The following is a 25,729-nucleotide window of genomic DNA, read 5'->3' on the forward strand; positions in this document are numbered from 1 at the left end:
CTGTGGTCCCAGCCATGGTCACTGCTGGCACTACCAGAGCTGCCTCACAGTGTTCATTGACTGTGGGGCTGCCACCAATGGCAGTGATCTGTTCCCCACTGACTCTTTGGGTGGCTGGGCAAGAAGCACCACTCTCTCAAATGTCCTGCACTTGATGACAAATTAACAGTGCGATAATTTTGAGGGGTGGAGGCAGTAAAAGATGAAAATAAAGTTGTATTAAATGTGAGAGACATCAACCTTTACCGGATATACTGGCACTTGAGGGGGTGCAGAGGAGATTCACTAGGTTGATTCCGGAGTTGAGAGGGTTGGCTTATGAGGAGAGACTGAATAGACTGGGACTAATTGGAATTCAGAAGAATGAGGGGAGATCTTATAGAAACATATAAGATTATGAAGGGAATAGAAAAGATAGAAGCAGGGAAGTTGTTTCCACTGGCAGGCAAAACTAGAACTAGGGGGCATGGCCTCAAAATAAGGGGGAGCAGATTTAGGACTGAGTTGAGAAGGAACTTCATCACACAAAGGATTGTGAATCTGTGGAACTCCTTGCCCAGTGAAGCAGTTGAGGCTACCTCATTGAATGTTTTTAAGACAGGGATAGATACATTTTTGAACAGTACAGGAATTAAGGGTTATGGTGAGCGGGTGGGTAAGTGGAGCTGAATCCACGAAAAGATCAGGCATGATCTTATTGAATGGCGGAGCAGGCTCAAGGGGCCAGATGGCCTACTCCTTCTCCTAGTTATCTTCTTATGGAATTGCAACCATTGCTCAGAAATGGGCAAACAAGTTACTCCCTTATATCCAACGGCTGAGACAATTATTAACAATAAATACCGCTCTTGTAACTCTCTCCATGAACAAGTTAAAAACAAATTATTACCCAGGAAATAACTTGAGAACTTTCTCCTTGTTTTCATCCTTATGGTGTCACTGACCTATTTCTGTTTTGTTTTTAAATAGTTCATTTGGGTCTCTCTCTCTCTGTACATCTGGAGACAGCAGTTTTCCATTCCCTTTGAAGAATCCTGGCAGAATTCACAGCTTAGCATCAGGGATATAAATCAATGCATTCAGCAGGAGCGTCCCAGCGCTTTCTGGGCAGGGGATTTTTGGGCAGGGCTGATCGGTCAAGGAGAGAGAGAGAGCAGACAAACCAGTCTGTCGTTTCCAGCTGTACTTTCCACCCTGTTGAACACACAGCGAGGTTACAGAATGGAAAGATGAAGCTAAAGCTCCTTGCGACCTGGGGGTAAGTGCACTGCCAGGCATGGCACTAACCCGCACTCAACAGCAGCGGGTTACTGGTAGCAGCGGAGAAATCAGGAAGTGGTTTAATCACACAAAGGATAGTGGAAATCTGCAGCTAGCCTCCTATCCCTACAAGGGTTGAGGACACTGGAGGTCAGTTGAGTATTTAAGGAATTAAATTTCTAGGGGTGAACTTTGGTGAAAAGACGGATAAATGGAGCCGAAGGGCAGATTAGCTACAATTGTCTTAAATGGCAGAGGAAGTTCGAGGAGAGGTTACTTTGTTTAAATTCTAGCATTGGGATTATGCTACTGAAAGGGTTAAGCTCCACTATCAGGTCGAATGGCTTTCACATCTGTGAAATGGGCCATGAGCTAGGGTGATATATTGCTGTTTACTCAGTATCACCTTTGCCAGGAGATTCCAAACATACCGCCAACTTTGTCCGCGTCAGCCCTATGAGGGCTGTAAAAGTCGCTCATAAACGTTTTCCCACCTCCAAGGCCGCAAATTCATAGCAGCTTTGACAGATGAGCAATCGCAGTGACGTTTACGAGACTTCGTAAGAATGGCTCAGGCCTATCTTTGGGGGTTAGTCAGTATCTGGTTTCTTTCCACTTGCTTCAGTACACATGACATCAGCGTAGCACCGTTGGAATCGCCTCCCTGCCTTATCCAGAATGAAGTACGCAGATTATCGGAGGGTCCCAAACGGCTTCCTCCATCAAACGAGTGCATGTTGAACTGCACTGTGCTGACTTACATGAAGATCCTCCGACAGCAGAAGAGAATGACCGTTCGTTTGCATAACTCAGTGACAGGTAAACAGGGGGAAGGGCACAGCCACACACACACAGCCACACACACACACAGCACATACAAAGACACACGCGCACACAGCCATACGCACACAGCACATATGACACATGCACACACAGCCACACGCACACAGACAATTAAACACACACACACAAACACAGACACACAAAGACACAGACACAGATGCACACATACAAAATCACATCCCCTGGGGGAGACAGACAAAAATGCACATAGCCAAACATACATTAACAGACACACACATGGACACATACACAACCCCAGAGAAACACAAACACTAACACATCCAGAGACACAAAGACACACGCACAGCCAGTCACATTCACGCATGCAGACACCCAGCCACGCACACAGACACCCAGCCCCACACACAGACACCCAGCCACACACACAGACACCCAGCCACACACACAGACACCCAGCCACACACACAGACACCCAGCCACACACACAGACAAACACAGCTACAAAGCTCTGAACTCGTTGCCTACGAGGGTGGTGAAAGCAGAGATGACGAATAATCTCAAAAAGAATTTGGGTATGCATCTGATCATAAAGCTGCAGGCCTATGCGGATGGAGATAGGGAATTGGACTATGGGGATGGAGACAGGGGATTGGACTATGGGGATGGAGACAGGGGATTGGACTATGCGGATGGAGATAGGGAATTGGACTATGGGGATGGAGACAGGGAATGGACAGACGTGATAGCTCTGCAGTGAGTCTCGATGGGGCCACTAGCCCAGAGGCAGGATTTTCACAGTGGGCCATCAGGATGGCATGTGGTTTTAAATCTTTGCTTACCTTTCCAAAGGCGTCTCCATGTTTGAGGTGCTCCATTGTTCACTGGCCTGCCTCTTCAGCGCTTGCCTCTCCTGATGGTGCAGCCGAGGTTTCAGAGACGCTCTGACTGAGCCACAGGATCTGCACTCTGCCCATGCAATTTGACAGGAAGCCCAGAGACAGTCAATGAGGAAGCCACCTCGACTAAAATCAGCGAGACAGCCTTCCCCTTTGATGCACTATCAAGTCAAGACTAGTTGTGAGCAAGACAAATAGGCTTTTATTAGCAAGAACTTGGAGCCATCCCTGTCAGAGATCTGGTCCGTACTAAAGGCAAGAGGGAGGAGCCACCGCCTTTATACCCGGACCAGGGGGAGGGGTCTTGGGCGGAACCGACAGGGATGTGCCACATATACAGGTAATAATAAATACTAACGAACAGTGGTTAACCACAACAGATAACAGTGGTTTACCACACCCATGGCGAGCACATTTTCAACACACGCATTTCATCCTGAAGAAAAAGTCCTAAAGCCTGCACTAAAATCCTGCCGACAAGCAAAAAGACATCCACGCAGATACATACACCACCAGGCACATGACATGCACACACAAATAAACAGGCACATATACACACACACACAAACAGGGATACACAGACAAATCCAGACAGACACACATAGACACATGTAAATAATAAGTAGGTAGTAAGAGCTTGATGTGGGGTGTGTTTGAGGCAATTTCATCTTTAGGGGTACAAGATAATGCTGAAATACTTAGTGGGTGCTTTGTATCAATGTTTACTAAGAAGAGGGTGACAAAATATTGCTACAAGTGGAGATGGTAGAGGTAATGGAAGAGGAGAGAATGAATAGACAGGATGTTCTGGCTATGCTTAAAATGGATAAGTCATCTGGTCTGGATAGCTTATACCTGGGTTGCTAAAGGAAGACAGAGTGGGGGTCACAGCAGGGTTTCCATAATTTTGGAATCTTCCCTAGATATGGGACAGGTGACAATTGGCAAATGTGACAGTATTATTCAAAAAAGGCATCCCAGTAACTGCATCCGGGTGCTCCTTGGAGCAAGGAGGATGCTTGCTGTGAAGACAGAGTGGAGAGGGGGTGTGAGAGGGAAAAAGAAAGGTGGAGTGAAGGAAGTGGTAAGAGATAGGGATGAAGACAGTGCAAGATAAAGGAGTTGGTGAAGGGGAAGTAAGGTAAAATCTAAAATCCGCATTGGCAGACAGTCATTAGTCACTTTGTAGTCAATGAGAGGTTATGCATCTTCTTGAGCTTTCTGCTCATGTATCTTCAGGAACATAAAAGTGGACTGTAAAAGCTTCTAAGAAAAAAACAGATTAGTGAAGACAAATGTAGGTCCCTTAGTGCTCAGAAAAGGGAACTGATTATGGAGAACAAAGAAATGGCAGAGCAATTAAACAACTACTTTAGTTATGTCTTGATGGAGGAAAACACAAATAACTTGCAGAAATGCTAAGTTTTCAAGGGTCCAGTGAGAAGGAGAACTTGAAGGAAATTAGTATTACTAAAAAAAGAGTGCTGGAGAAATTAATAGGACTGATATCAATAAATCCCCAGGGCCTGATGATCTACATCCTCGGGCACCAAAAGAAGTGGTTCTAGAAACAGTGGATGCATTAGTTATTATCTTCCAAAATTTTGTAGATTCTGGAACAGTTCCAGCAGGTTGGCAAATGTAACCCCACTTTTTAAAAGAGGGAGGAGGAAGGCAGGAAATTACAAGCCAGTTACCCTAACGTCAGTAGTCAGAAAATAATAAAGGATGTGATAACAGGACACTTAGAAAATATCAATGAGATTAGACAAAGTCAACATAGGGAAATCATGTTTGACAAACCTCCTGGCTTTTTTTGAGGACGTAACTAGTATAATAGATAAGGGGGAACTAGTGGACATGGTGTATTTGGAATTTCAGATAATTTTGATAAAGTCCCACATAAGAGGTTAGTATGCAGAATTAAAGCTAAAGCACATGAAATTAAAGATAATTTATTGGCATGGATTGACAATTATGTGCAAACAGGAATAAAGGAGTGCTTTTCAGAGTGGTAGGTGGTGATTAGTGGGGTATCACAGGGATCAGTGTTTGGGTCCCAGCTATTCACAATATACAGCAATGCTTTGGATGAAGAAATCACAAGTATTATTTCTGATGATGACACAAAACTAGATGAGATTGAGAGTGGGGAGGACGATGTAACGAGGCTTCAAGGTGATTTAGAAAAGTTGAGTGGGTGAACAAATATGTGGCAGATGCCGTACAACGTGGGTAAGTGCAAAGTTATCCATTTCAGTAGGAAAAACAGAATGGCAGAGTATTACTTAAATGGTGATTGGGAAATATTGATATATAAAGGGACCTGGCTGTTCTTGTACACCACTGAAAGCAACTAGGTACATCTAGCAGTTAGGCAGGCAAATGGTATGTTGGCCTTCATTGCAAGTGGATTTGAGTGCCGGAGCAAGGAAGTCTTTCTGCAGCTATACTGGGCCTAGGTGAGACTGCACCTTGAGTATTGTGTGCAGTTTTGGTCTCCTTACCTAAGCAAGGAGTACTTCCCATAGAGGGAGAATGAAGATTCATCAGACTGATTACAAGGATGGCAGGGTTGTTATGAGGAGCAATTGGGTTGACTAGGCCTATATTCACTGGCGTTTAGAAGAATGAGCGGGGATCTCATTGAAACATATAAAATTCTGATAGGGCTGGACAGACTGAATGTAGGGATGATGTTTCCCCTGGCTGGGGGTCTAGAATAAGGGGTCACAGACTCAGGATACAGGGTAAGCCATTTAGGACTGAGATGAGGAGAAACTTCTTCACTTGGGGGTGGTGAACCATTGGAATTCTCTACCGCAGAAGGCAGTGGAGGCCAAGTCACTGAATATATTTAAGAAATAGATTTCAGGACACTAAAGGCTTTAAGGAGTATGGGGAGAAAGCGAGAGTATGGCTTTGGGACAGCAAATCAGCCATGATATTGAATGGTGGAGCAGGCTCGATAGGCCGAATGGCCTACCCCTGCTCCTACTTTGAATGTTTGTATGTTTAGTTTGTGTTATCCACTATGGTGCAAAACCAGACCCACCTTGAAGCCCGGGCTTGCCATCATAGGTGGTCCACTGAGCTCTCTTCCCAGCTGTTGAGGTCAAATCCAATCTTCTTCAAATAGTCTTTCAAGGTATCTTTGAAAATTTTCTGCTTGCTTTCCTCTGATCTTGACCAGTTTAGAGAACTGGGTGCCCTCAGAAGGTATGGATTCAATATTCTGATGCAATAGCCTGTCCACTACAGTTGTTGGATGAGCTGGTCATCTCAGTACTCTGGACCCTTGCTTCCTTGAAGACACATGTTCGTATGGCAATTCATCCATTCTTCCGTCAGCAGCTCTGAAGGTACAGGGCGAGTTTTCTCATATATCGATGATAGGTTACATAGGTTTCACAACCGTACAGGAGGATCAGGAGGACAACTACCCTATAGACTATGACTTTTGTGCATGTCCGCAGGTGGTGGTTAGTTTCCAGTGACTACAGGCCAGTCAGTACTGGATAAGGTTTTTGATACAATAATCAGGGGAAAATGTTAACAGGCACTTTGAGAAGTTCAAGGTAACTAAGGTAAGCCAACATGGATTTTTAACAAGCATTGTGCTTGACTAATCTAATTATTTGATAAAATAACAGAGGGTGTTGACGATAATGCAGTGGATATGGACTATAAGGAAACATTTGACAAAATACCACAGAAAAGGCTGATCATCTCATGAAGCTCATGAAATTGGAGCTTGAATTAAAAAATAGTTAAAAGAGCAGAAAATGGTGGGTGGAATTTTCCTGTCCTGCCTGCCACGGGATTGTAGCAGGCGGGGTCGGATCATGCAAAGGTCCATTGACCTTGAGCGGGAATTTCCAGCCTTGCAGCAAGCGTGGCCGGAAAATCCTGCTCAGTGAGTCAGGGTCACGGGTTATCTTTCAGACTGGGCGGGGTTTTCCAAGAGTCAGTGGCGCTTTTTATTGATAATTTGATTCACAGATGACTTGGATATTGGAATGCAAATTAAATTGTCAGTAGTTGCTGATTCTACCAAAATGAAGATGTGGCAAACAGTTAGGGTGATACCAAGCAATTGCAACTGCCAGTGAAGATTTACACTCTTCCTCCCCACCCCCTCCTTCCAGCATCGCTCGCGCACGCTCTCTCTCTTTCCCCCATCGCTCGCACTCTCTCTCTCTCTTCCCCCCATCGCTCGCGCACACTCTCTCTTTCCCCCATCGCTCGCAGCCACTCTCTCTCTCTTTTTCCCCCATCACTCGCAGACACTCTCTCTCTCTCTTTCCCCCATCGCTCGCAGACTCTATCTCTCTTCCCATTGCTCGCCTACACTCTCTCTCTCTTTCCCCCATCGCTCGCAGACACTCTCTCTCTCTTCCCATTGCTCGCTCACACTCTCTTTTCCCCCACCCCTCGCGCACACTCTCTCTCTTCTAGTAAAATGGTGGATTGGGGAAAACTTGGATCCAAAGTGAATTTACACATGTAGGTAGGGGCATGGTGAAGGTATCAAACAGGTACATTCTGTTTTTACCAAGGAAGAAAATACTGCCTAAGTCATAGTTAACAAAGAGGTGTTTGAGATAATTGAGGGGCGAAAGTTTGTCAGGCTGTACTTAAAGTTGCTAAGGCACTTGGACCAAGGAGACCGAGGGAAGTAAGGGTGGAAATTGTGAAGGCATTGACCATAATATCATAATCCTTTGATACTGAGGTAGTGCAAAAGGACTGGAGAGTGTGTAGATATTACATCCCTGTTCAAAAAGGTGTGTCAGGATAAGCACAGTAACTGCAATACCTCAGTGTTGGGGAAATTTAGGAATAATCATTAGGAAAAAATAAACAGTCACTTGGGCAAAGACAGATTAATTAAGGAAAGTTAGCACGGATTTGTTAAGAACAAATCATGGAATCCTTACTATGCAGAAGAGCCATTCAGCCCAGGGGCAGCACGGTGGCACAGTGGTTAGCATTGCTGCCTCACAGTGCCAGGGACCCAGGTTCGATTCCTGGCTTGGGTCACTGCCTGTGTGGAGTTTGCACATTTTTCCCATGTCTGTGTGAGTTTCCTCCGGGTGCTCCAGTTTCCTCCCACAGTCCAATGATGTGCGGGTTAGGTAGATTGGCCATGCTAAATTGCCCCTTAGTGCCAAGGAGACTAACTAGGGTAAATGTATGGGGTTATGGGGATAGGGCTTGGGTGGGATTGTGGTCGGTGCAGACTCGTTGGGCCGAATGGCCTCCTTCTGCACTGTAGGATTCTATGAGTCTGCATCAACTCTCAGAGTTTCTTACTGAGGTTGTCATCCCTGTAACCCCACACATTGACCATGGCTAATCCATCTAACCATGACATCTAAGAGGCAATTGAGCCTAGCAATGCACCTAAACTGCACATCTTTAGACACTAGGAGGAATCCGGAGCATCCGGAGGATCATAGAATCCTTACAGTACAAAAGGAGGCCATTCAGCCCATCGAGTCTGTCCCGACCACAATCCCACCCAGGTCTGATTCCCTCATTTACCTGCTAATCCCGCTGACACTAGGGTCAATTTAGCATGGTCAATGAACCTAACCTGCACATCTTTGGACTGTGGGAGGAAACCCATGCAGACACGGGGAGAATGTGCAGGCTCCACACAGTCACCCATGTTTAACTAACTTGCTTGAGTTTTTTGATGAGGTAACAGGTCATTGAACAGGGTAATGTGGCTGAAATGATGTACATAGACTTCCAAAAGGCATTTAATAAAATGCCATGCAGCAGGTTTGTTAGTAAAGTTAGAGCTCATGAAATTAAAGACAACATGATACAAAATTGTCTGAGTGACTGTAAACACAACAGTGAAGGTTGCATTTTGGACTAAGGAAAGGTTTATAGTGGGATTATAGTGGGACCTCATGAAAAGGTCTGCTTTTCATGATGCATACTAATGACCTCGACTTGGATGCACAGGGCACAACTTCAAAATTTGCACATGACAACACTTGCAAGATTTGTTAACTGCGAGGAGGATAGCATTAAACTTCAAGAGGTCTGCACTGGGGTGCTCTTTTGGGCTGTATTAGATTGCAAATGTGGAGTTTGGTGAGAGGGAGTTTAGAGAAGAGGAAAAGAAGTGCTCCTTTTATTTTCTACCTTTTCTGACCTTCAGTAGCTGACTCATGCTTTGCTACAGGGGAAGTCCATGAAGCAAGATTTCGGAGAGAGCGAGAAACAAATAATTGGCAGAGAGAGAGACAGACAGCTGGGGATTTACAGATAAAATCTAAGAGTCACGTTAATATAAGATACTTATCAAGACATCCAACAGGGGATTCAGGAAAGTTCTTTACTCTCAGATTTGCAAGAATGTGGAACTCACTACGATAGGGAATGGTTGAAGCAAATACTATAGATATATTTAAGGGAAAGCTGGACAAGGAATAAAAGTTACAATGATAAATTTAGATGAGAAAGAATGTCAAAAGCCTTGAGTGGACTGTACTCGAGATACCACCCATCCCCTTCAATACATGCACACACCCAAATACCAGCACAGGCAGACGTATGCACACACACCCGAAAGACTCACACCCTTATGGGCAGACACAGATGCAGATGCACATCCATGCAGACGCACACCCATGTGGACAAACATTTGCATGCACAGAAAGTAGGGAAAGGCAACAACTTAATAGCTCACTAACTGTGACCAAGACACTTGCTTTTGTAGGCCTTGACCTCAACTGAGGCCTATGACAACTTTATTCATGACCTCTTTGCGCCTTCTGGTGTTGCAGTGCTGTTCTCACTCGATTGTCCATGTTGATAATGATGTTCTCCCTCCTGATGGTGAGAAAGTTCCCAGCACCCACCAAGTAATGGGCAGAAGCCCTACGGATACACTGCCAGAAAGGGGAAAATCCAGTCAATGAACCTTCATATTTACCCACTCCATAGTGCCAGGGAAGACCAGATTGCAGTCAAACAGGTTCCAGCTATGATAAAGAATTCCAAAACCCAATTCCCAGAGATCCAGGTCAATTAGTAACACCGACAGCAATCCAGCTCTTCACTCCATGAAAATACACCTTGTATACCCATCAAGGGGCATCATGTGGATCGATGCTTGGAAGTGTGATGTGGTGGCCATTACGGAGACTTGGGGACAGGGACAGGACTGGATACTTCAGGTGCCGGGTTTCAGATGTTTCAGAAAGGACAGAGGGAGGCAAAAGATTGGGGGGGGGGGGGGGGGGGGGGGGGAGAGTGGCACTGCTGATCAGGGATAGTGTCACAGCTGTAGAGAAGGTGGAAGCCGTGGAGGGATTGTCTACGGAGTCTCTGTGGGTGGAAGTTCAGAGCGGGAAGGGGTCGATAACTCTGCTCGGTGTTTTCTACAGGCCGCCCAATAGTAACAGGGATGTTGAGGAGCAGATAGTGAAACAGATCCTGGAGAGATGTAGGAATAACAGGGTTGTCGTGATGGGAGACTTTAATTTCCCAAACATCGATTGGAATATCCCTAGGGTAAGGGGTTTGGATGGGGAGGAGTTTGTTAGGTGTTTTCAGGAGGGTTTCCTGACACAGCATGTGGATAAGCCTACAAGAGGAGAGGCTGTATTCAATCTGGTACTGGCTAATGAGCCTGGACTGGTGTCGGATCTCTCAGTGAGGGAGCATCTTGGGAATAGTGATCATAACTCTATCTCCTTTACGCTAGCATTGGAAAGAGATAGGATCAGGCAAGCTAGGAAAGTGTTTATCTGGAGTAAGGGGAAATATGAAGCCATCAGGCAGGAGATTAGAGGCGTAAATTGGAAGGAGGCATTCTCGAGGAAAAGTACTGAAGTAAGGTGGCAGATTTTCAAGGAATGTTTGTCTGGAGTTCTGCATGACAACGTTCCGATGAGACAGGGAGGTGTTGGTAGGTTACGGGAACCGTGGTGCACGAAAGCTGCGCTGAACCTAGTGAGAAAGAAAAGGAAAGCGTACAAAAGGTTCAGAGAGCTAGGCGATGATAGGGATCCAGATGAGTATACGGCTTGTAGGAAGGGACTTAAGAAAGAAATTAGGAGAGCCAGAAGGGGTCACGAGAAGGCCTTGGCAGGTAAGAAATAAGGAGAACCGTAAGGCGTTCTATAAATATGTGAAGAGTAAAAGGATGAGATGTGAAGGAATAGGACCTATAAAAGGTGAAGGTGAGAAAGTCTGTACAGAACCGGAAGAAATAGCAGAGGTGCTTAATGAATATTTTACCTCGGTATTCATGGTGGAAAAAGACCTGGGTGGTTGTACTACAGGATTGAGGCAGACTGAAAAGATTGAGTATGTGGACATTAAGAAAGAGGATGTGTTGGAAATTTTGAATAGCATCAAGATAGATAAGTCACCGGGACCAGATGGGATGTACCCCAGGTTACTGTGGGAGGCGAGGGAAGAGATTGCAGAGCCTCTGGCGATGATCTTTGCATCGTCGATGGAGACGGAAGAGGTTCCGGAGGATTGTGGATGTGGTTCCTATATTCAAGAAAGGGAATAGGGATAGCCCAGGAAATTACCGACCGGTGAGTCTAACCTCAGTGGTTGGTAAGTTGATGGAGAAGATCCCTGAGGGACAGGATTTATGAACATTTAGAGAAGTTTAGTATGCTCAAAAGTAGTCAGCACGGCTTTGTCAAAGGCAAATTGTGCCTTATGAGCCTGGAGGAGCTCTTTGAAAATGTGACTAAACACAGTGACGAAGGAAAAGCGGTAGATGTGGTTTACATGGACTTCAGCAAGGCGTTCGATAAGGTCCCCCATGCAAGACTTCTCAAGAAAGTGAGAGGGCATGGGATCCAAGGGGCTGTTGCCTTGTGGATTCAGAACTGGCTTGCCTGTAGAAGACAGAGAGTGGTTGTAGATGGGTCTTTTTCTGAATGGAGGTCGGTCACCAGTGGAGTGCCCCAGGGATCTGTTCTGGGACCCTTGCTGTTTGTCATTTTCATAAATGACCTGGATGAGGAAGCGGAGGGATGGGTTGGTAAGTTTGCCGACGACACAAAGGTTGGTGGTGTTGTGGATAGGTTGGAGGGATGTCAGAAGCTGCAGTGTGACATAGATAGGATGCAAGACTGGGTGGAGAAGTGGCAGATGGACTTCAACCCGGATAAATGTGTAGTGGTCCATTTTGGCAGGTCAAATGGGATGAAGGCGTATAATATCAAGGGTAAGACTCTTAGCAGTGTAGAGGATCAGAAGGACCTTGGGGTCCGGGTCCATAGGACTCTTAAATCAGCCTCGCAGGTAGAGGAGGTGGTTAAGAAGGCGTATGGTGTGCTGGCCTTCATCAATCGAGGGATTGAGTTTAGGAGTCGGGAGATAATGATGCAGCTTTATAAGACCCTCGTCAGACCCCACTTGGAGTACTGTGCTCAGTTCTGGTCATTACAGGAAGGATGTGGAAATGATTGAAAGGGTGCAGAGAAGATTTACAAGGATGTTGCCTGGATTGGTTGGCATGCCTTATGAGGATAGGCTGAGGGAGCTCGGTCTTTTCTCCTTGGAGAGACGAAGGATGAGAGGTGACCTGATAGAGGTGTACAAGATGCTGAGAGGTATAGATCGGGTGGATTCTCGGAGGCTTTTTCCCAGGGCTGAAATGGCTGCTACGAGAGGACACAGGTTTAAGGTGCTGGGGAGTAAGTACAGAGGAGATGTCAGGGGTAAGTTTTTCACTCAGAGGGTGGTGGGTGAGTGGAATTGGCTGCCGTCAGTGATGGTGGAGGCAAACTCGATAAGGTCTTTTAAGAGACTTCTGGATGAGTACATGGGACTTAATAGGATTGAGGGTTATAGGTAAGCCTATATATAGGCCTAGGTAGGTAGGGACATGACCGGCGCAACTTGTGGGCCGAAGGGTCTGTTTGTGCTGTATTTTTTCTATGTTCTATGATTGTAGGGATTACAACATATAACCACTGTAAATACAACAAAATCAATGTTGATATTTTTATTCCTGATTGCATACAGTGTTGTTCATGAACAACTGTGGAACAAGTGACAAGTGCCAGGAAGGGGTTGAAAGATGGCAGTCCAAAATCTACACTTGTATATTTTAATACTCTCCCAAATTACTTTTGGAAATGTAATCACTGCCATAATGTAGGAAATACCGACATTAACTTGCATGCAGCAAGCTCCCAAAAACAGCAATATGAACTGGAATAGATAATCTCTTTTAAGTGACATTAGTTGAGGGATGAATATTGGCCTGGACATCAGTGAGAAGTCCCCTTCACTTCTGTGAATATCACAGGACCTTTTACAGCCACTTGAGATGATGGGCTGTTCCTTGGTTTAATGTCTCAACAGAAAGAGAGCACCTCCAATTAAAGTTCAAGTGAAATCATTCTAACCATCTTCCTTCTCTTACTCCAACAGCCAGAGAGAACGAATATTGTTGGCCTTCTTACTTGCGCTGCAGGAACGGAGAGCGGCTGGACAAAGCCTTTGTGTTCTTAGACACCAACAAGGAAAAAGTCAACTCGTCTGCCAGTTATGAACTGAGTTCAGCCACGGCTACGCCAGTTCAAGGCGTACACAAGACCCCAGAGCTCACCAGCTCAATAATGAGTGAGGAGTGTGGCATCAAATTCGACATGACAAACCCTTTCAAAGCCACAACCAATACATTCTGCGTGCAGGTCACCTGCCAGGACACTATTTCCACATCATGTGACTCGCTGAACAGCACCCTTAAATGCCCACCATTCTTGGCGACCATATGGTCCAGGATCAAGTAGCCCCTCTCATGAAGGACATTGGGCAATGTGTTCACAGTCAATTAAAAATGTAGCATTTTTCCAAAGTTATTTGGAAAAGGGGTTAAATGAAGACTGTTGTTGGACAGAAGATAGACCTTTGATAAAGTGGGGTCCTCGGAAATATTAGGGACCCCTTGTTTTATAGAGAGAGGATGATCTTCTATTTTTTATATGTGATTGTTCTATGTAAGTCTGAGTTCAATGTAATAACATCCATTTTGCCCCTCGAGTTTGCTCCGTAATTCAATGAGATAACAGCAGATCTGATTGAGGCCTTCTCCCCATAACCTTTGACTCCCTGTAGATCAAAATATGAGGGCCTCACCCACTTCTCAATTCTATTGTGTGTCAAGCCAAGCAGTCAATGTAAGTTAACATCGAAAGGTTGCCAATCAGCCCAGAATTGCCCTGATTAGGAAGGTAAATGAAGGGTTCTTGGTAATCCCGAGGAGAATGGAATATAAAAGTAGGAAAGTTTTGCTCCAGTTGTACAGGACATCGGTGAGATCACATTTGGGCCTGAATTTTTCAGATGGTGGGGGCTATCCAAACAGTTGGTAGGGAACGCAACGCCGCACGGCTCCGGGTGCCCCACAGCCATTTTACACTCCAATGAATGTTGAGTGACTGCAGGTGGGACACCTGCCCGTCACTTAGGAGGAAGACCCACCTTAGAGATCTGATTGGCTGGCAGCTTTCCAGTCTCTTCAATAGCAGTGCTGCAGTGGACAGAAGTTGTTCAAGAACACTTTAGGGACCAAGTCCAGGAAAGGGAGGCCCAGGTAGGTTCATGGCATCCTGGGAGGGGAGGGTCTGGAGAGCCACAAATGGGGTCGCTGGAATCCTGGGGAAGAGACCAGGACAGGGGATGGATATCTGGAAGCTAATGGACCATAAAAGGGAAGGTGCCCAATTTCAGAAGGGGGCTTCTGATGGAGGCATGCTTCCCTGCTTTCTCACCTGAAATGCAACTTTGTTACTTTTGGCTTCCCCCCCCCCAAGAAGGTCCATCTTCCAGCAGCCGAAAAATTGAGGCTGGGCAGGAAACAGCCTTTAAGTGGCCAATTAATGGCTGCTTAAGGGCCTCAATTGGGGCAAGGATGGGCTTCTCATTCGAAGCCTTGCATGCTCCAGCTTAAATTCGTTGCGAGGTCGGAGTGGGCAGGAGCCCAGAGGGAATCCCGTCCCTGCAATTTCCCACTCACTCCTACCCTAAATATCCACCAGCGGGGAGTGTAAAATTCTGGCCCTCGAGTAGTGTGTATATTTTTGGTCTCCTTATTTAAGAAAGGATATAAATGCCTTAGAAGCAATTCAGAGAAAGTTCATTCGATTCCTGGGATAAAGTGATTATCTGATGAGGAAAAGTTAGGCTGATATCCATTGGCACTCAGAAGAATGAGAAGTGATCTTATTGAAACACTCAAAGATCCTGAGGGGAATTGATAGCGTCGATGCCGAGAGGATGTTTCCCTTTACAGGGGAGAGTAGTGGGTGACACTTCTAAAAATAAGGGGTCTCTCATTTAAGTCGGAAGTGAGGAGAATGTTTTTTCTCAGAGGATCGTTAGTCTGTGGAATTCTCTTCCTCAGAGCACTGGAAGCAGGGTTATTGAATCATTTTAAGGTTGAGTTAGACAGATTCTTGATTGACAAGGGAGTCAAAAGTAAATGGTGGTAGACAGGGAATTAGAGTTGAGGCCACAATCGAATCAGCCAAGACCTTATTAAGTGATGGAGCAGGCTCGAGGGGCCAAATGGTCCATTCATGCTCCTAATTTGTACGTTTGTATGTTCATATGACCTGGAGTCTGCAAGAATTAAGGATTAATTTCTTGAGTACTGCTGCATGCAAACCAAGGGAAACAAAAAGCTGTGGGCATAAAAGATAAAATTGGAGCCGAGGTCAAAAGGGAGCCAGTGAAAAATCATTCAATCAGGCACAATAGTCTGCTTGAGTGGTTTAGGGAGGTGGGGACTGTGGGAAAACACATATCAGGTAAACACTGCCAGTAGAGTGCGGGAGGGGCTATTATAGATGACTACACTCAAAACACAGGAAAATAATGCCAACTGATATTAGAAACCTAAGAACATAGGAACAGAAGTAAGCCATTTAACCCCACAGGCCTGTTCCACCATTCAGATAGATCTTGACTTAACTATCTCCACATCCTTTTGGGACAAAGAATTCCAGATTTCCACTACGCTTTGAGTGAAGAGGTGCTCCCTAACGTCTCACCTGAGGAAGGAGCAGCGCTCCGAAAGCTCATGATTCCAAATAAACCTGTTGGACTTTAACCTGGTATTGTGAGACTTCTTACTGTGTCAATCTGAATAGCATGGTAAGATGGTTCACTTATTCTAGACTCCACCAAATGAAATTGATTCTCTTTGTCTACCCTATCAAATCCTTTAATCGTCTTAAACTCCTCAATTATATTGCCCTCTAATCTTCAATAGTTAAGCAATGCAGACCTTAACTGTAACCGGACCTCATAATCTAACCCTCTAATTATTCTGAATCTAAATTGTACCCCCTTCAATATCAATATATATTTCCTGAGGTATAGTGCCCAAACTGAACACTCACTCTGGAGCGGCCTAACCAGAGCTTTATATCACTGAACAATAACACCTACCCGTTTGTATTCCAGTCTCCGGGTAAAGGACAGCATTCCATCAGACACTTCTATTATTTTCTTGTACTTGTTCACCAGCAATTTCTGTACAAGGACTCCTAAATCCTTCTCCGCAGTTCCTAGCTTTGTACGACTTACAAAACACTTTGCACCCCACACTCCTTTGTGAGAGGCTAAGTATGGTTTTGTACTCTTACCCTTTGCAATCAAGCCCTGAATATAATTAAATTGCCAGTGTTACAGTCTTAAGTGTTACAGTAAGCACTTCATTTTTACATCGTATACATCACCCTATGATAAACCATAATGATTTGGGTCTTTTTTGAGTCTAAAGAGTGGGCATAAAACATAGCTGCTGCAGTGTTGCCTACTTGATCTATTGATATGCCTTTGATACTTTCTCCTCCCATCTACATAATTTACTGTGTTACCTAATTCAGTGTCATGAGCAAATGAACGACGTTCTATAGTTGTTCATCCAAGTTATTTATATCACGAAAAGTGGTCCAGTACAGATCCTGATGGACATCTTGAATCATATCCTGCCAACTGGAGCACACACCTATTTGCTCAAGGCCTTTCCTTTTTATGCCCATTTCTCTTAGGATCCTGGAGTTTTCTCCCTCCTTAGCTAACCTAAATTCTCTCCAACTTTCCTTTTATTTACAATATTTCTTACCTCATTTTAATCATCTCTTCAAGGACAATTAAGGATGGCTGAAAATGCCAGAAAAACTCATATCCTGTGAACAAATAAAGTCAGGACTTACCTCTTATTCCATGGTCATCCTCTTGGGTAAAAACTGATGGCAAGGTATGCTTCCTGCTTCTATTTGAGAGTAGCAATTTGACAACCTGGCTCATTTTGTTAACTTCAGGGCACAGATTTCCCGAAAAAGTGAATCTTTAATCCAAGCCAGTATTTATTTGCCTATTTGAGTCCTGGATGATAAGTTCCTCTTCCTGGATGGATGGGAGAGTGGGTCATTAAAAGTCTAAGAACCAGAGCACCTTCAGAAATCACATGGTTTAAAGCCAGAAGCTCCGGAAAGGTCACGTCAGTCTTTGTTACAAGGAATTTATGTCTCAAAATTGTCCGAGTATCACAATACTAAATGTGTCTAATAAAATGCACTGCTGCTGTAATTAGAAGATGCATTTTTCTGAATGTTTTTGCACGAATGTATACCTTATTTTATGCTCCTCTTAGGTGTACACCATCAGCATAGTTAGAATCAGTTATACACTTAAGATGCGTTAAAACTGCAAGTCTACTAAGACTGAACATTTGTTCAAAATGTAAACCAACTGAAATAAATGTTACAACACCAAAGTTGTTTCCCATTTACTCTGCTTTTGCTTCATTGAACAAGAGGACAAAATACATCTTTTTCCATCATTAAATGAATCACTTCCGTTCACCATCCATTTCATTTATCACCAGCTCCATCCATCATAAGAACACTCCCCGGATCTTTCCACCAGCTCATTTCAGTTCCTCATCTGCCTTTTCCATCATAAACCTCCCTCCACCATTCATAAACATCAATTGGTCATTTCAGTCCATCACCAGCTCAATCCATTTCAGTTAATTCCATTAGTTCTACCTGCACTAAGACCTTTTGATTCCTAGGATATATCACAATCAATTAATCCTGCCACCGAATTCCAGTGTTGGTTAATTGGTTCACCAACCTATTTCCCCACCAACCTATTTCCCCTCCATCCAGTCCATTGCTCCTCCAACCCATTGCCCGTCCAGTGTATCCTGCCTCCAGTCAATTGTCCCTCCAGCTGAGCCACTGACCTGGTGAGTGGCACGGGGGACAGGGAGTTTGCTGGGCCGATCAACAGAACGAATTCTGGGTGCTTTTTTTTTTGCATCCTAAAAAAGGTGTTGCAGCCAAACACCCAAGCAACAATTCGTTCAGAGATCTAACTAGGCATCTTGAGATAGATGGCTCAACCACTGACCACATAAATCTGAACAGGCCCATTGGGGAAAGTTGGAAAATCATTTATTTGAGGATTCAAAAAAAAAAAGTGTAACAGATCCTTTTCACTGTGTCTGTATTCTGAAGCTATAAATATAAATTTAAGATAGCCATGAATGAGTCCAATAGGAAATTGAGGAGAAATTTCTTTATCTGCATAGTAAAAGACTGCAGTGAAATGGCACTTTTGACAATGATCAGATATCTCAAGTTGCTTTGCAGCCAAAGTAGTACTTTTTGAAGTGTATTCATTATAATGCAGGGAAGTGGAGCAGCCAACTTAACTCAACAAACACCCGCAAACAAAAAAACGCGGCAATGGCCAGATAATACTATTTTTAGTGGTGGGAATGTGGAACTCGCTATTCACAGGCAGATAGTACAGATGCCCTGGAGGGGAAGCTAGATAATGAGAAAGCAATGGAAGGGTATGTTGGCAGGGTTAGATAAAGACATGTGGAAGGAAGCTCTTCTGGAGCATAAACTCTATCATGGACCAGTGGGGCCAAATGAATTGTAATTACCTTTCAATTGCTGATATAACATTGAGGGAATTTGTACTTTTAAATTTAATTTGTATGTTTTTGAGTGTCAGGAAACAGGTAGGTTTAAGTGATCTATATTTGTATTGTTGAATATTAGAAATAAGGTATAGATTTAAGTGGGGTTTAATTTAGTGTGTGTAGGAAAGGGGACAACTCTAGTTAGATTCATGTTAAACAAAGGTGTTTACATGTATGGGGCTGTTTGGATTCGGTTTGAACTGTGTCTCTATTGTGCTGAGGGAGGATATACAATGGGAAAAGTAAATATGAGCTTGGAGAAAGAATGAGATGTTGCTTAGCAACCAGGGAAACCTTTAGGGTAGAAAGACCTTTAGAGTGTGCTTTAAACTGAATTTACAGGCAATTGAAGATAGGAAGTTAGAGAGACAACAGCTCTCAGCTCTGCTAGAAATAGGAAAGCTTTAGAGTAATGGGAACGAAAGCAAGTTCCAGAGAAGCTAAGGTCTAGAAACTAGAAATTTCCAGGAAATTTGAAGTCAAAGAAACAAAGAACAACTGCCATTGGAACAGGTACTGGTCACTGAAGCTAAAGACAGAAATGAAAGTGCAGACCTGGGTGAAATTGGCTATGGAAAAGCCAAACATATTGAAGCAATTGTAATGTTTGGTATCCTTATTCCCAGTCTTTGAAACAATAGTATTCTGTTGGGCACTGGATACCTCAGATTTTGTGGAGAAGTTTGGATGCTTTTGGCAATTCAAGACAAGGGAATACTGAAAGGAGAGTTGGAAAATGTGGAGTTGGATCCTTGAGGAAACAGTTGAAAGAAAGCATTGGTTGATAAAAGATTTTAAAGCATGCCTTTTTCGAGCAGAATTTGGAAACATTTGTGTGGCAATCATCTGGGGGGAATTTGAGGAGAAATCCAGAGGATTGATTGAGTGGAATTTGTCACTGAGATTCAGAGTGGGGTGTTTGACCATAGTTAGCCTGTTGGGTTACAGGGACTGTGTATTTGCCAAGAACATTATAGCATAAGATATATCATGTAACCTATGTTATCACTGAAATCTGTTTACAATTGTCAACATAGGTTGGAGTGAAGGAGCATTGTATTATCAAACTTTTCATGTTTAATAAATGTTTTGTTGTTAAAAGCTAATTGGCAGCCCTTGACTGTTCTTCCATGTTTTCTAAAAAAAAGTAAAGTGAGTCTATTAAGCCAGGGTTCCATTCTGGAATCTTCCCACCCAGTAGTAACATCAACTGGGATCATAACGTGAGGCACATCATATCTCAGAACAGAAACTGAACTGAGAAATGAAACTAAAAAGGAAACAGAAAAGGCAAATCTAGAAAGTTACCAGTTTCATAGGAAACAACAAAAAAAAGTTTGGGAAATCGAAAGAAATCTTGTTGAAAGCGGTAAAAGGACACAGTTCTTTGAATCAGTCCATGTAGTAGTAGCAGCTGTTGAGGTCATTGATGCAGCACAAGCAAGCTGAAGATGACTGAGGAGTACTATCCAGATTCAGAAGCGGATAATAATTTGATGCAGTGATTTCTGTTACTGGAAGTTAACGTTGGTGGGCTTTCCTTAGCCAGACTGAGTTGAACAGGTTTTACAGCCAAATGCCATTTATGGTGAGGCCCATTGCCCATGAAACTCAGGTCGGTTGTGCGCTGCTGTGGGATCAAACTGGGCCCTCAAAGGAAGGGAGTTGAACATATATTTCAGGAAGTCAGAGTTTGAAGGACTTTATAACTCTCAGGTGATCATTAAAATCTGAATGGACTGCTGAGCCAATTTGTAAGATCTGCTTTTGTTGTATCGACCATTTAAATTTGCAATTTCTAGTTTATATTCAACTGTTAATTCATATTTAACTAATTAATTCTAGATGTTAAAGCATAGGATAGATAGCATTTAGTATTTGTTTTGTTGACATTTGTACAGTAAAGCATTCTTCTGTTTTTAACTACAGAATCCTGTGCCCTCAGAGTTTCAGTGGATAACTGGGACTTCCAATTTTGTCTACTTTTGAAAACAAAAGTTACTGGTTTTTACTGAGATTGCAACAAAATGGGGGCTCATCCACAATTTTGATCCAGAGATGCATATACTGGCAATTGCTGAGGTTAGGCCGAACAGGATTTCATCATAAATTTTACTATACTTCTTGAAAAATGTGATAGTTTTGTCAATTACTACCACTTTTCTGGAAACAGACGATTTAAGCCTGAGTGATTTGCTCCAATTAACCAAGATTAGATGAATAGCATTAGCAGAAAAGTTGGAGTTAAAAACAGGGGCTAAAAAAGCAGACATAACTGAACAATTGCACAAAATCTGACACTGGAACAATAAAGGCCTGATTCAGGTACAATGCTGCTCGAGTTGGCTAGAATTCAGTTGCACATAAAACAGATTGAACAAAAACAAGAAATGAGCAGCTTAAGATAGATGAAGCAAAAACTCAAACTCGGAAAATAAATGAAAAAAAAACAAACTTGAAAAAGAGGAAGAAAGAGAACAGTGAAGGCTTGAATTTGAACTACCAGAGAGAGATTAGCAAAGGAGGAGAGAGATAAGGAAGGAGAGCTTCAAAGAAAGGAGGAAATCTGACTGCATGAGCTGGCTAAAGAAATACTTCGGTACCGGGATGAAAGAGAGACTAATCAAGGAGAAACATTGATCTACACGGATCATTATCCATTGCTGATTTTGGAGAAGTTCCACATGAAGAATCTTCAGTTTCACTGGAGGTTGTTGCTGCAGCTCTTCAACCTAATCTGGGCGGCACGGTAACACAGTCCGCTGTTTCACAGCACCAGGGACCCGGGTTCGATTCCCGGCTTGGGTCACTGCCTGTGTGGAATTTGCACGTTCTCCCCGTGTCTGCGTGGGTTTCCTCTGGGTGCTCCAGTTTCCTCCCACATTCTGAAAGACATGCAGGTTAGGAGCATTTTCCCGAACAGGCGCTGGACTGTGGCGACTAGTGGAATTTCACAGTAACTTCATTGCAGTGTTAATGTAAGCCTTACTTGTGACTAATAAATAAACTTTAACTTTACTTTAAAGACTGAGCATGTTGTTGGTAGAACAAGGTAATCTTTGCTGCTATGTCCAAAGTTTAAAAAATAGGTTGCAGGAGACAATTCTACGATTAATCCTGCTAATTCTACTTATTACATTTACTTACTTTGCTTTGATTAGGCCCTTACAACTTTGCAAATATGTGCAATTGTGTAATAATAGATTATCCGTATAGTATGTCATTACATATTGGTTAAAATGTTGATAATGGTAAGAAAATATTGTATTACAAAGTTATTGTAAAGAAACCTTGACTACTGTAAAGCTTCCTCTACCACCAGCCCCCGCCCCCATCCCCAGGGATAGCAGTGAGAGAGAATCTGTATTGTTAAATATTGTTAAATTTAATTCATATTTTTTGAGGCGGACCTTATCTTAGGACAGAAACTGGACTGAAAAAAGAGACTGCAAGGGAAGCAGTAATGGTAAACCTTGAAATAAAACCAAACGTCCCAGTTTCTAAGGAAACCACAAACAAATTAAAGAAACCTTGTTGAAATCTACAAAAGGACACAGATCAGTCCAAGGAGCAGTAACAGTTGTTAAGAGACCGCTGATGCAGCATAAGCAAGCTGAAGACTGAAGATGACAGTCCAGATCTAGAAGCTGTGAATAATTTACTGCAACTGTTTCTGTTACTGGAAGATAACATCTGTGGACCTGTCCCATCCAGTCTGAGCCGAAGGACATATGTCATTTATAGTGAAGGGTGCGCTTGGGGAGCACAGACTCGTTGTGCGCTGCTGTTGACTAGGAATCAAACTAGCTCTGAGAGGAGGAGAGCTGAAATTCCTTGAGTGGAATAAAGAGCTTGAAGGACTTTGTGACTCAGTGATCACTAAAATTTGAGTGGACTGTTGAGACAATACAAGATCTGGCTTAGTTGTAACTGTCATTTAATTTGCAATTTATAGTTTATATTCAACCATGATTTGCCTGTTTATTATTTAACTTGCAAATTCCGGATGTTAGAGAACAGGATAGATAATACTTAAGTTTATGCTCTGTTGATCCTTGTATAGTAAAACATTCTTCTGTTTTTAAACTGTGGAATCTGTGGCTTCATTCTTTTAGCAAGTAGCTGGGACTTTCCAATTTTGTCTACTTTTCAAAGAAAGTTACTGGTTTCTGCAGAGATCATAACAGTGTATACTTTATTTTTGAAAAAATATGAATTCTCATTTTTCTGTGGGTTTTGAGGGGTAAGATAAAGAAGCAAGATACTGATCTTGATAGCTGAATCAGGGAAGGGGTTTCGTCACGTTATAATGTGGATATGGTCACATACTGAAGTAACTATACACTATATACATAACATTTTCTATATTACAGAAACTATACAATATTCCATTAGGTACTGTCCTCATTAAAACAAGTTGGCCAGGTAGTCATGGGTAGGAAATTCGAATGGAAAGACCTTTCAATGAACCGGATCTTTCAATGCCAGACTCCAAATTTCTTTGCTTTCAAAGTGAAATAGGGGACTAAGGTCAGCCAGGATGCTGCACTGATACGGGAAGCACTATCATATCATATGTTTCTCAAATGAAAACGAATTTTTCATAATATTCCAGAGTGAAAAATATTTTTAAAATTTCTTCCTTTACTGGGGTACAGCACACCTCACGCTCCGATTATAGGAGGCCACGCATGTCTTATGCTGTTGTTGGCTCTTTTAAGAAGCTATGCGATTTGTCTCACTCCCCTTTTCCCTACAGCTCCACAAATCTTTCCTTTTAAAGAATCCAACTCAAATGTGGAAGTTTACAATGAATCTGCCTCCATGCCAGTTCAGGCAGTGCATTCCAGATCTTAAGTAACTGAATTAAGAAATTCGACTCATTGCTCACCCCTACTATTTTGTCATTACCTTAAATCTGCACATCACACAATTGATCATTGTTTATCAGCCAAGACAATGGGAGTCAAAAGGCAATTCAATCACAGAAACCCATGTGATAAATCCAATGCTGTCCTTTCCAGTACAGGTCACTGGTCCATGATTGAGAGTTGCACTACTCAATGCCCTCACTATTGCCCCAGCTAACCAGACATTAGTTTTAAGAATAATTACTCACTATTTTTACATCATCATCTGTATGCTCATTTGTATTTGGTGAGTCTTAAAAGTGACTGGATTGTTAATTGTAATAAAATGAATACTAAGCTGTTTGTAACATCCCCCATGGAGGTGATTGAGCCAGTTAGAAACTAAATCCTTCCATGTTTGTTCATTCAGCACTACATTGGGAATCTCAGTTAGGATGGCTGGTGTAAGAAGTGGAAAATAATCATACGCCTACACTAAAATGCACACATCTGAGTTTAGGGTTGAATTTTGTTGTTGGGACAGTATAGAGGGAGCTTTACTCTATATGCAATGTATGCTGTCCTTGCCATGGGAGTGCTTTATGACAGTATAGAGGGAGCTTTACTTTGGCTGGAATTTTACCACCCTGCCCGCCACTGAATCGGAGCAGGCGAGAGCGGACAACGGAAATGTGTGTTGACCTCAGGTGGGATTTTACTGTTTCGGGACAAGCGAGGCCGTAAAACCCCGCCCTTTGTGTCTAACAAGTACTATACCTGTTTAGGAGTATATTATGGGACGGTGAAGAGGGAGCTTTACTTTTTCTCTAACCTGTGCTGTATCTGCCCTTGGAAGTGTTTCATGATGATGATACTGAATGCCTGAAATGGAAAGTGCTCCATTTCCCAGCACTGATATGATTCTGTTTGATGAGCAAAGTCTGATGACAGTATTTTTCAACAAGAGTTCTGAAGTTGGGGCTATATGTTAATATGTTTAACAACTTAATTAGTTGGTCTCTTCTTCCAAAGAATGTTGATGATGGCTTTCAAATTATCAGATCATTTCAATCCACCCAAACTAAACCCCAGAAAAAGTATGCAGAAACAACGATTCCAGAGGCATTTGGGTGAAACTAGTAATGTTCAGGCTCTCCCCACCCTGTTCAACTGATGGCCATTCAACCAGGGACCATTGTACCATAATTCCTCTTGCAGCCACCATGTGCTGAGGACAGACACCGCAGTTCAAATCCTGCCAAAAATCCAATTGTTGCATTGGACTGGGTCGACCTTTTGACGCAGGGTATCTGTAGTCCATTGTTTCCTCTTTCTCTTAAACTCTATGTGTTGTCTTTTTAACACATTGCAGTCATTCTTCTGGCTACCGATGACAGGACACTGGATCAACACGCCAGTTCACAGGTAGGTTTCTTTCTGCTGGGTTGACTCCTGTGCACCATCCTCCCCACAACCCCCACCTCCTGTGCTACCTCAGACGACCGTCACCTTTGACTGATCCCAGTTCAGATTTGGGGTCGTCTGATAGAGAACTCCAGGCAGTCTTTTGACAGGGTGGCAGTAATGGGCATGGTGAAGGTTCAACTGCACAGGTATTGGTAGCTGACCAGAACTTGCCCACGCTCTCGTACACCCACGATTCTAGCGATTTTCCGAATAACTGAGCATTACTTAGAGCCTCCTTCACAGCAACATCTGGTGGAGGAAGGTTCAGAATCCCACTTAGGTGCTGGAAGCTCTGGTCCATATACTCATTGTTTGGTGGGCCAGCATGTAACCACTGGTCTTGTCCTGGATCACAGAAAGGAGAAAAAAAGTTTATTTTTACTGAATGACCGAGAATAGCAGCTGTAAAATATAAGTGAGCAGTGGCGACCTTCCTCCAC

The 25,729-nt window shown here is 43.3% G+C and overlaps 2 protein-coding genes across 2 annotated transcripts in view; one reads left to right on the forward strand and one right to left on the reverse strand.

Annotated features, from left to right (window-relative positions):
* The first annotated feature begins 1,772 nt into the window (after positions 1-1,772).
* On the forward strand, positions 1,773-17,758 carry LOC144501596 (uncharacterized). Its single transcript, XM_078225464.1, has 2 exons — positions 1,773-2,079; positions 13,392-17,758. Exons 1-2 carry the CDS (start codon positions 1,827-1,829, stop codon positions 13,751-13,753), a joined length of 615 nt encoding a protein of 204 aa, XP_078081590.1. The 5' UTR covers positions 1,773-1,826; the 3' UTR covers positions 13,754-17,758.
* A 4,578-nt stretch (positions 17,759-22,336) lies between these two features.
* Positions 22,337-25,729, reverse strand: part of xylt2 (xylosyltransferase II) — an 87,433-nt gene continuing 84,040 nt past the window's right edge. Inside the window, exon 11 of the mRNA XM_078225463.1 lies at positions 22,337-25,634. Within this exon, the coding sequence (XP_078081589.1) occupies positions 25,312-25,634 (323 nt within the window). The 3' untranslated portion in view covers positions 22,337-25,311. The remainder of the gene's footprint in view (positions 25,635-25,729) is intronic.

This window comes from Mustelus asterias, chromosome 12 (genome assembly GCF_964213995.1).
Source record: "Mustelus asterias chromosome 12, sMusAst1.hap1.1, whole genome shotgun sequence".
Lineage (NCBI taxonomy): Eukaryota > Metazoa > Chordata > Chondrichthyes > Carcharhiniformes > Triakidae > Mustelus > Mustelus asterias.